The sequence below is a fragment of the Panicum hallii genome, chromosome 5 (genome assembly GCF_002211085.1).
Source record: "Panicum hallii strain FIL2 chromosome 5, PHallii_v3.1, whole genome shotgun sequence".
Classification (NCBI taxonomy): domain Eukaryota; kingdom Viridiplantae; phylum Streptophyta; class Magnoliopsida; order Poales; family Poaceae; genus Panicum; species Panicum hallii.
In genome coordinates this window covers 1,385,681-1,396,749 of record NC_038046.1, presented here as the reverse complement: position 1 = coordinate 1,396,749, position 11,069 = coordinate 1,385,681, and the positions used below count along the sequence as shown (strand labels likewise).

Sequence of the window (11,069 nt, the reverse complement as noted above, 5' to 3'; positions counted from 1 at the left end):
CTTGGCTGCTCTCTCTACTTGCCGGATACCGGCTACCCCCCATCCCTATCCTCGCGGCCGCTTGCTCTCTGTCCTGTTCGCGTCGCCTGACCTCACTCCCATGCCTGCTCGCCACTAGCAGCAGCAGTACGTGTACGTGCGTTTCTTCCTCGCGAAGCGTTCTTGCTGCTGGCCTGTTTGTTCTTCACCGGAAGGGAATAATGGCGAGAGATGGGAGCCTGCAGGTGGCGACCGGCCGTCGACGGATCCAAATTCATTTGTCCTGGACCTTCTGGTTCGTTGCTGCAACAAGGAGGTCCCCATTACTATTTTTTTTTAAAGGAGGGAGATAAACATATTCTGTCCCTGGAGATCACCAGGCAAACAAATAGTAAACTAAGCGCCGCACTGGCCTAGTTTGAGCCCATCAGTCAAGCCGTTGCTATCATATTGCTACTAGGCTGTTAGTTGCTTCATCAACACTAACACACAACTACCTATCGTGGTACCGAGCCTATTATAAGCCGCGTCGGCCGTTGATGCCGTCCCCTATCCATTCGGTTTAAAATGACCATTCCACAATACAACTATATGCAGCAAAAGCATCTTTCTCATATGATGACTAATGTTTTCTGTTGACTAATCGTTAAGAACCGCGACTTGTGTGAAGCAGTATTTAGTTAAGCTAGTTCTGGCGCGCGACCATAGTGACTTGGATTAGCGTAAAGGAAAACTCTGCAAACGAAAACATGATTAACATGCATTGAGTGGTGGCTTCATGCCTTGTCTTCCATGGAAGAAGAAGAAAAATCCAAGATCTTTGGTTCCAACGACTCGATTCTTTGGACCCGTCCGCCACCTTGCACTAAGGACAAGTTTCGCTTCAAAGTTTCAAGTCGTCATTCATTACACCACCGGTATGGTCAAAATCAGACACCTCACGACTGCCTGGAGAAATGGCAGAAAAATCGGCAGCACACGAGTAAAATAAGGTTCAATGCATGAATTACATAAGCACAGCGCATGTTGGAACTGGGCCAAAGAAGTTCAAATCCACTAGGAAACAAGATTCCTAGGAGAAGCTTGTAATAACAAATTAATTAAAAATGGCAGCCGTGTGCAGATCTACTCTCCATAGCTAGCTGTGTGCTGGTGTTAGTCGGTCAAGAATTGAATTGAGACCTTTTGTTCATGGCAGCGACGAGATCAGTTGCTGCTTGCTCTTGATGATCCTCTACCCGTCCATTTGTGCAGATAATTAGAGGTGATCTGGGAGGAAATCCTTTCGCCGGCGCGGCGCCCACAGCTTTGCATTGATCCGGTACCGGGCGGGCCAATAATCTCCCCGGCCGCGGCCACGTGTCGCGAATTGCGCAAGTCGAGTCGCAAGATGATCGATCCGTCGGTTGCAGCAACTCACGCGTGCCTGCTTCCCATCTGCATGCTCAAATCTTTAGCATTTCTAGTAGTTCCTCGACGGAGCTAGTAGTAGGCGCCGGTGGTCTTCTTGGCACCAACGGGACCGCGCCTTTTGAGCTGTCGATCGATCGCCCAAAGTTCTCCCTAGCTAGGGTGCTTTGTTCCCGTGGAACCAGACACGGCGGATATTGTGCATTGTTTTACTGGTGAAATGAAGAAGCACGTCGTACAGTACAAGGTCCTTTGAGCAGGGGCAGAGCCCGAGACAAGAGGCAAGAGGTGGAGCGAGGGGTGCAGCTGCATCGACGCAACGCAACGGGCGCACAGAATCTTAGGCGGCCGGGGAGGGAGAAATTGGAATCACTCCATGACCACGACGACCCGACTCCACCACCGCCCCAGAGGCCGCCGGTGCAGCATCCCATCCCACTGTCGTCTCGTCTTTTAATACTAGGCACCCAAGATGAACTCCGGACGCCGCGCCAACACGCTACGCGACGGCCCTCCTTCCCGTCCTCTTGCATGATTTGATTTGGGTTTTGGCTTGGCCGCCGCTTGGGCTTTCTTTTGGATGCCAATTGCCAAGGGAGGTCGCGTCGCGGTCGCGGATGGCTGGCTCCTTTTGTTTGGATTATTCCACTCGCTTGTTTGGTCGTCTTCTAAAGAGGCTCTTGGGTTTCAGAGACTGGATTCCGGCTGCGTGCGCCGATTATGATCTAAAACTGTTTTCTTTTGCTATCACATGGTGGTCGCTTCGGGTTTCTCGTAACAAAATGCGAATGGAGAGGAAATTTCCGAATCATCCAGGATATTCGATCTATCTTAAAATGCAGAAGGTGGGGGTGGGGGGGGGTGCTGCTAAAGGCGACGAACAGGGATCGTTTTGATGGTGATGGAGAGCGGGATGAAGGAGTTCCTCAAGTGGCCTGTCTTGTTCTTGTTTTTAGCTTGGAGAATTTCTCTTACATTTGGAGGCTGCGCCCTCAGTGCCTTGTTGGTTAAGCTGGTTTCCCCAGCGTGCGGTTGTGTCTGTATCGAACATTTGCTTTCTATATAAGCAGGAGTATTCTCGTCCCCCCCCCCCAAAAAAAAAAAAAGCCCAGCCAACGCGCCTTCTCTAGCTAGTTTGAAACGCATAGCCAAAGCATTTCTTATTCTGGCATTCTCGAATCATATTCATATCGGTGCGCGCCGGCCAATCTTGAGCGCTGATTTAGAGCGGCTCCGCTGGAACAGCTCCAGCTCCATGCTGCAGTGAATGGCATTGTAGTGGTATTGTTTTGCACTATAGCAAGGAGATGGAACGCGAATCGAGATCCACAAAACGCACCGGAAAAGAAGCGAAGCCGGTGGAGCCAGAAAAAGTAGCCCCTCCGGCTCCTGCTCCGGAACGCTACAGTAGCACAACTACGGTGCATGGAGCCGGAGCACCCCAGGCTCTCCCAAACAAGACCTTATTTCCCTCCTCCCCGGTCAAAAAAAGACGTCCTCTTTCCAAACCACCATCACACGTGTTTTGTCGCGCTGCTTGCCTTGTTCTTCTTGAGCACATACTCCCATCCTACTCCACATCTCATGATCAATCAAAGAAGAAGAAGAAAAATAAAGAAAGAAATGGTTTTGGTTCTGCGAAAGCAGCGGCCACACTACTCCAACTCCAAGGCCGCAAGGGAATAAAGGCCGACGGCAGGCCAGGCCAAGAAGCGGGCGGGCGGGCGTTTTTGTTTTGTTGCGGCGCCCTCGTCGCGTTGCGGGGTTTTATTCTGCCGCTGGCCGCCTCGCGACAACGCCCGTGGGGATGGGGTTTCCCAATTTAATACTCCTCCCTCCAGTCCTTCCCACTACGTGACGCCAAAAGCTACGCCTACGCATGCATGGCTTGGGCCTGGGCCACATCGTTTTTTACGCCTCCAGCCCTATCCCGTCCCATGTAGCAGAGCGGACTTCATTCCACGACGGTACGTATACTCCATCAGTGAACGGCACGGACAAATTTCGTCAGGCGTTTAGTACTTTGATTAATAGGTGTTTTGTACTTTGATTACTACGAGTGTCGGTATATATATATATATATATATATACAGATAGAGGTAACTTCTGCCAGTGTATCCAACACGAGGTGCGCGAGGTTATCCGTAACCTCGCGCTAAGCCTTTGGGTAACGGGGCGTACGGCCCGGGCCTGACAGCTGGGGTCACGGTCTCCGGCCCTCCCCCGTGCTCTGGCAGGTCCGGCGCCTCCACGTGCCCACGAGGACACGACGCACAGGAACGGCTACCGCCGGCTCGGTCCACCGCGGCATGGTCCGGGCCCCTACGTGTCGAAGCCGGACCCCAGGGGGCCTTGTGCGCCTGTGCCAGCCTTGGCGACCCGGACCTCCCTTCCCACGGAGGGTTCCAGTCTTCTGCGAGAAGCGCCTGCTAAACCAGCGCCGCCACGTGTACGGAGGGTTCCAGTCTTCTGCGAGAAGCCAACCCAACTAACGCATTAAATGGGGGTGGTTGGGGTGAACGTGCCCGAGACAGGGCATGGGCTGCCCTCTGACACGGCGGGCAGGTATGGCCGACATCACGGTAAGCCCGCCAGTTACCAAGGCGGCGCGTCATGTCACCGCGACGCGTGCGTGGGCGAGGGATGAATAGTCACGTTACAGCGCTGCGCGCGTGAGCAAGGAATCATTATGACCTGCCACAGGAAGGCCACGCGCGTGCACAGCTACAGTGTGAAAAGCTATAGCACGGCAGGTCAGTGTAGCCCCTTCGCCTATCAGCAGGAGCTGACTTTACAGCGACAGCACGACCCCCACTATGCTGACAGGACGGCACAAGACCAAATACAGACGGAGGACACGCACGGAGGCTGAGGAGGAAGATCTCCGGATCTGAGGCATTAAAGTCTCCAATGTGTACGTATGTTGCCGGGTCCACCTATCGGGACCCCGCTCAGTGTACTCACTCCCCTTGAGCCTATAAAAGGGAGAACGCACACGTTAGAACATAGGCTCTCTCAAGCTCGCTCAGGTGCTCTCTCAAGATTACGCACACCCACACGGGCTTACTAGGGTTCACTTAAGTTCCACGAACACACATGATTCACAAGCTCAGGCAATACAACACATAGTGGACGTAGGGTTTTACGCTCCGGCGGCCTGAAACACTCTAAATCCCTTATGTGCTTTCCATGTTCATACACCTCTTGATCTAGCGTTTGTTGACTTTCCCAAATTCATCCTAAACTAGGATTAGGCGGGTGTATTTCGTCACTCGGCCAGAGAAATCCTCCGACAACCAGTATAAAAGATACAGAGAAATCCTTGCAAGAAAACCAGAAAGAAAACTCCAACCAGTTTAGCGTATCTGCGGGCAAGCGTTAGGAGCCCTTTTCCGAGGACGGAGCCGGATCCGGAGCTGGAGCTGATTTTCTTTACTCCGCCTGCTCCACCTCCTCGTCCTTCCCGGCTCTCCTGCGCAGAAGCGCTTCTACTCGCCGGTGCGTTTGGTGCGGCTCCTCAGCTCCGGCGCAGGAGCTGCCGGCGGCGGGAGCCGCGTCAAACGGACCCTTAGGCAGACGCGATGATGAACAGGTAAGATGAGCGCGTGTCGCTCAGAATCATTCTCGCCTCACCAAACTGCAAGAGGATCCGGCCACCGCCAGGGTCTGTGCAGAGAAAAGAACAAGAACAAGGAGCAGTTTTGTTTTTTGTGGCGTAGCGAGCGAGGAGGGGCACGGCGAGTGCGTCCACGTAGACTGAGAAGAATAGAAGGTCCGGACAAAAGCCCGAGCCACCTTTTTGTCGCCACCCCACCGCACACGCCACGAAAAGTCCAGGACACCCTCCCTCTGCTTCCTCTTCCTTCCTTCCTTCCTTCCCCGTCTGGCCATCTCCCTCCTCTTGCTCGCCCCGCCATCTCTCTTTATAACTCCACCGGCCGCCGCCCTCCCGTCTCCGTCGTCTCTTCTCCTGCTGCTCTGCCCTGCCGTGCCAGCGATCTGCGTCCGCGTCTCCTCCCTCCCTCCCTCCTGCAAGCGCGCGTGCAAGACCCGAGGTGACCAGGTGAGCAACCAAGCAAGCATCTCCCCTCTTCTCTTTTGTTCGCTTCTGCTTCTGAGCCGGCGATGGTGGCGCTGCTGCGCGTGCCCCCCCCCCCCCCCCTCCCTTTCATCATCCATGAGCAATAAAGCTACCACCTCCGACTCACTACTGCCGCGCTGCCTGATGAAATAAATGGCGCCTCTGCATCTGCTGCTGCCCACCCAGTGATTTCCCTTTGTCCTCTTCCCCGTCCCCGGCTTGTATTTTTGTTTCTCGAGCTGTTCCTGCTTGGTGCCACCTCCTTGGCTTTTCCGTTTTGGCGCCTCTTCTTCTTCTTCTTCTCCTCCTCCTTTCTCCCTAAAATATATGCCACTGTAGCATGTTGTATAAGAGTTTCGTTTTCGTTGCTCAATCCGTCCATTTTTTTCTATGTAAAAGCTGCCTCAGATTATTGGTGGATTCCCTTAATCTCTTGCCCTGTCTCCTTCCTCACACCGTTTCTCTCCGCATGCAGGTGCCGCAGGCTTTGCCAGGCCGCCTCCGCCTACTCCCACTGACTTTACCCGCTTGGCTTGGCGCTGCCACCCGGACCAGCCATCAAATGTTCCTCAGCCATACCATTTCCGTCGTATAAATCCACAACAAACAGCAGCAAAGGTCGAAGCTTTGCCCTGCCTGGTGCGGTGCGGTGGTGCCTGCTTCTGCTTGCTTCATAAAAGTTGCCGGGGACGACGGGCGGGCGGGCGAATAAGCTGGCGAGGCTCATGGTCCAGGACGAAGGCTCCTCGTCGTCGGTCACATCCTCCCCGCTCCACAACTTCTCCAACATGCCGCTCCACCCGGCCGCCGCCCCGACGCCGCCCTGGCTGCTGCGGGAGCTCCGCTCCGACGAGCGCGGCCTTTGCCTCATCCACCTCCTCCTTAACTGCGCCGCCGCGGCCGCCGCCGGCCGCCTCGACGCCGCCAACGCCGCGCTCGAGCACATCGCCTCGCTCGCCGCCCCCGACGGCGACGCCATGCAGCGCGTCGCGGCAGCCTTCGCGGAGGCGCTGGCGCGGCGCGCGCTCCGGGCGTGGCCGGGCCTCTGCCGGGCGCTGCTCCTGCCCCGCGCCGCGCCCACCGCGGCCGAGCTCGCCGCCGCGCGCCGGCACTTCCTCGACCTCTGCCCGTTCCTCCGCCTCGCAGGCGCCGCCGCGAACCAGTCCATCCTGGAGGCGATGGAGTCGGAGAAGATAGTGCACGTCATCGACCTCGGCGGCGCCGACGCCACCCAATGGCTCGAGCTCCTCCACCTCCTGGCCGCGCGCCCCGAGGGCCCGCCGCACTTCCGCCTCACCGCCGTCCACGAGCACAAGGACGTGCTCACCCAGACGGCCATGGTGCTCACGAAGGAGGCCGAGCGCCTGGACGTGCCTTTCCAGTTCAACCCCGTGGTGTCCCGGCTCGACGCGCTGGACGTGGAGTCCCTCCGCGTGAAGACCGGCGAGGCGCTGGCCATCACCTCCAGCCTCCAGCTGCACTGCCTCCTCGCCTCCGACGACGACTCGGCCGCGAACGGCAAGGACAGCAACAGTAAGGACCGGCGCAGCCCGGAGTCCGGGCTGTCCCCGTCGACGTCGCGCGCGGACGCGTTCCTGGGCGCGCTGTGGGGCCTGTCGCCCAAGGTGATGGTGGTGACGGAGCAGGAGGCGAGCCACAACGCGGCGGCGCTGACGGAGCGGTTCGTGGAGGCGCTCAACTACTACGCGGCGCTGTTCGACTGCCTGGAGGTGGTGGCGGCGCGCGGGTCGGTGGAGCGCGCGCGCGTGGAGCGGTGGCTCCTCGGCGAGGAGATCAAGAACATCGTGGCGTGCGAGGGCGGCGAGCGGCGGGAGCGGCACGAGCGGCTGGACCGGTGGGCGGCGCGGATGGAGGGCGCCGGGTTCGGGCGCGTGCCGCTGAGCTACTACGCGCTGCTGCAGGCGCGGCGGGCGGCGCAGGCCCTCGGCTGCGACGGCTTCAAGGTGCGCGAGGAGAAGGGCTCCTTCTTCCTGTGCTGGCAGGAGCGCGCCATCTTCTCCGTCTCCGCCTGGCGCGGCCGCCGCTTCGACTGACCCCCAGACGACGCACGCACCGACACGGCGCCGCCGGTGCCGCCCTGTAAGCCCTTCCCGTATTTTGTGGGAGGGAGACGTAGATTCGCTCGTGGTACTCGCGTCAGGTGCTCGTCACGTATTGTTTTGGTCCGTGTTCTTAGGGTGGTGTCGTGTTCAGGTCAGGCGAAGTCGGTTGCCATGTGTTGTTTTGTTCATACTCCGTAGTAACTGTATCCTCTCCGTTCTGGATGAAATGCATAAACTTTCCTAGGAATGATCTAAACAAATCTCCTTTTTTTTTTTGCCCCCATAAATTCGATCGAGTGATTGGATTGTTTTGGTGCTTTTTTGTTTAGTTCATCCAGACATCCACCATGATGCCGATGTTGGTTACATCAAGGAACGAGGATTTGCATTTGGAAAAAAAAAACAAAAGTAGTCGTGGCACTACATAAACGTGAATCCATCTCTTACGAGTTACGTAAAGGGTGGTGATGCTGATGATGAGCATAGCTAGTGGAGAGGCATCTCGCCATCTGTGACTTTAGGCGTAAAGTTTGGGTGGAATTGAGTCTTGGTGTCGTGCAAAAGCAGGGGTGGCACTCTGTTTTTGCCATGCTTGGACGCTCTGAAACTGAAACCTCCCCGTCTGATCTGAATCGATTCAACAGCTTGGACCTTCGCAAGAAACAAAACAGCAGCTTGGACTTTGCAGCGAAAATTCAACGCGTCGGAGGAAACCGGCCAAAGGTCACCTTGTCGGAACTTCCACGGAGCCGCGTGCCTAATCTGGTTCTTCTGAAAGGAAGAATGGCTTACGCAGCATTGCATCACGCGTGACATGATCTTTCTTTCTTTGTTTTTTTTTTGGAGCTGAATAGCTCCTGATAGCATACAAAGCTGAAAGCTGGAAGAAAGTGATGATCCAAGTGGAGCTGGGACGGAGTCGCGGACTGCATGCAATTACGCTTGACAAAAACGTTTGCAGTCTTGCTGTTTCTGCGAAAACATGGCGGGTGCTGTACACCTTTTTGACATGCGGCGAGGATTCCCTCTCCGAAATGGACGCTTCTCTTTTCTTTTCCTGGAAGTGCAGGTGCTGATGCCACCGTAGCATAGTATTGTTTGGAAACTTTGGAGGCTCTAGAGTGCTGCTGCTGATTTCTGCCACTGTAGCACTTTTGCTGCCTTTGATATTTCTGCTCCCCCTTTTTTTGGGCAGTGTCTGATACTAGAGATCTGTCCAAAACAAAACGCAGAGGAAATAAGATTAGACATCGACGACACTGAAGAAGACCCTTACCCGAAAGAGAAGAGAGGAGGCCAGCCCAAAACAAAAGGACAGCCCAAATGCTTCTTGTCCACCGCACCGCAGGCATCTTTCTCTTTTGCTTGGGAAATCCACACAAACAGCGTTGCGGCCCATAAAAGTGGACGGGCTTAGCTAGAAGCGGCCCGGTCTGAGCCATAGCCCCCGATACAAATTACAATCCACCCCGTCGCGGCCTAAAATCGCGTCACTTCCCCAACCACAGCCCAGCTGCCGCGACGGTCGGAAGTGGACGGCCGGCTTGCCGAGTCAGAGCAGAGCGGAGGGCGATGGCGTCGGGCTCCGCCGCCGGCGGTGAGAGCGACTTCTCCGTGCTCGTGCTGGGCTCCGACTTCGCGACCGACGCCGGCGCCGCGCTCCTCACCCCCGCCGACCGCGAGGAGTGGCACGACTGCCTCCCCGACCTCTCCGAGGCCGACGCCGACGCCTGCTTCTCCGACCTCGAGGAGCTCCAGGTCGTGCGCGTCCAGGGCACCGACCGGGCCGGCCGGAACATCGTCCGCGTCGTCGGCAAGTTCTTCCCTGGTGAGGGAATCCACCCCATATCTTCCATCGATCGCCCCACTTACGGTCCCTCATCCGCTCTTTTAGGGGTTTTGTCGGTTATTAGTGATTGGGGATACTTGATGCGCCTGTAGTATCTGTTGATTTATGCGTGACTTCCAGTAACGATTTGTTCGAGCTAAATCTCATGTTTGCCGATAGTTTGTAGCTGCGTTGATGTGCAATTGTGTATGAAATATAAAGTGGAGTACTTGCTAGACGGGATTCTGATTTCCCCTAAATGACTTGGTGGTACAGATTCAGAACTATGTACAAATTGACTTATATTCAATGCATGTCAGTGCTAGGTTTCACAATGGTCGGATACATGGATCTTTTGATTGAAGTGATAATAAATTTATCAGACTTCCAGCGGAACATCTACACATTCTTTTACATGCATTAAATGATAAATTTGATGAAGGTGGCTTATTCTATTATATTGAAGTTCCTCTACCACCACAAGGCATTTTTTTTCATAATATTCATTTAAACTTCAATCTGGATGATCTATCTGCTACTGTTTAGCTTACATTAGTGCCAACGCGTATATCAGTAGATCTTTTATTCCTTCACTATTACTGCTAACAAGTCGGTAATCTTTGTCTTACCATGATATTGCTCCCCAGATTTTTCTCATTGTCAATGTTAACATGACATTTACTTTGGAATGTGGACTTCCAGCGCCAGTAATTGATGGTGAACGTCTGAAGAAGTATGTGTTCCACAAGCTCCAAACTGAATTACCAGTGGGTCCATTCTGCATTTTGTACATTCACAGCACTGTGCAGTCAGATGACAACAACCCTGGGATGTCAATCTTGAGGACAATTTATGAGGACCTTCCACCTGAATACAAGGAAAGGCTTCAAGTTTTCTACTTCTTGCATCCTGGACTTCGCTCCAGGTTGGCCATTGCCACTCTTGGCAGGCTATTCTTAAGTGGAGGGTCAGTACTCTTTCATATAGTTCTCATGCACTACGCTAATTTGGAAGTAGTTAAGTTGTTTCACAATGACACTTTAAACAAAACGAGGATGTCACAAAACTGAATACAATCCTCTTGCTGTACCCTAAACCCTAATAAAAATTGCCATACTCATACACGTTGTATATTCCTACTGATCATTTTCCTTTTGGTGATAAGATGAATACATCAAATAGAAGGTTTATTTAGAATATTGGAATATAACAGATTCCTGACTCCTGACCTCTGATAGTTATTCTGTTACAGGTTGTATTGGAAAATCAAGTACATTAGTCGACTAGAATACCTCTGGGGAGATATAAGAAAAGGGGTAGTTGAAATTCCAGATTTTGTTGTTGAACACGATAAGATTCTTGAGCACCGACCATTGACTGATTATGGCATAGAACCTGATCCACTGCATCTTGCTGATGTACCTGCTGTGGGATACTCGCTTGGAAGATATGAAAATAAGTGGGCTCCTGAAGATCGATGGTATTCTCAAAATTACATGTGAACTGTTCTGTTGTAGCCAAATGCTTAAAAGATGATTGTATTTGTATAGTAATAGTGGACTATGATGTGTGATGTCAGGTTAATGTAAAAACCTTTGCTTATACAGTCATGTCTTGAACTTTTTGTAAAACTTTTGAGCAGACGCAATATGCTGTGATTTTAAAATCTGCAGTTTACAACTCTGGTTGATGTGCAACTTCGTGTCTA

At 53.7% G+C, this 11,069-nt stretch overlaps 2 protein-coding genes across 3 annotated transcripts; both read left to right on the top strand.

Annotated features, from left to right (window-relative positions):
• The first annotated feature begins 5,255 nt into the window (after positions 1 to 5,255).
• On the top strand, positions 5,256 to 7,820 carry LOC112895650 (scarecrow-like protein 3). Of its 2 annotated transcripts, none has more exons than XM_025963630.1 (2): positions 5,256 to 5,452; positions 5,946 to 7,820. In XM_025963630.1, the coding sequence occupies exon 2, from the start codon at positions 6,196 to 6,198 to the stop codon at positions 7,522 to 7,524; it is 1,329 nt and encodes a 442-aa protein (XP_025819415.1). In that variant the 5' UTR covers positions 5,256 to 5,452; positions 5,946 to 6,195; the 3' UTR covers positions 7,525 to 7,820. The 2 variants fall into 2 exon arrangements, with proteins under 2 accessions (XP_025819415.1, XP_025819416.1); XM_025963631.1 differs by lacking the exon at positions 5,256 to 5,452 and adding an exon at positions 5,547 to 5,862.
• Positions 7,821 to 9,028: 1,208 nt separating this feature from the next.
• Positions 9,029 to 11,027, top strand: LOC112892164 (protein GDAP2 homolog). Its single transcript, XM_025959269.1, has 3 exons — positions 9,029 to 9,361; positions 10,064 to 10,328; positions 10,614 to 11,027. The coding sequence occupies exons 1-3, from the start codon at positions 9,106 to 9,108 to the stop codon at positions 10,861 to 10,863; spliced, it is 771 nt and encodes a 256-aa protein (XP_025815054.1). The 5' UTR covers positions 9,029 to 9,105; the 3' UTR covers positions 10,864 to 11,027.
• Positions 11,028 to 11,069: the final 42 nt, after the last annotated feature.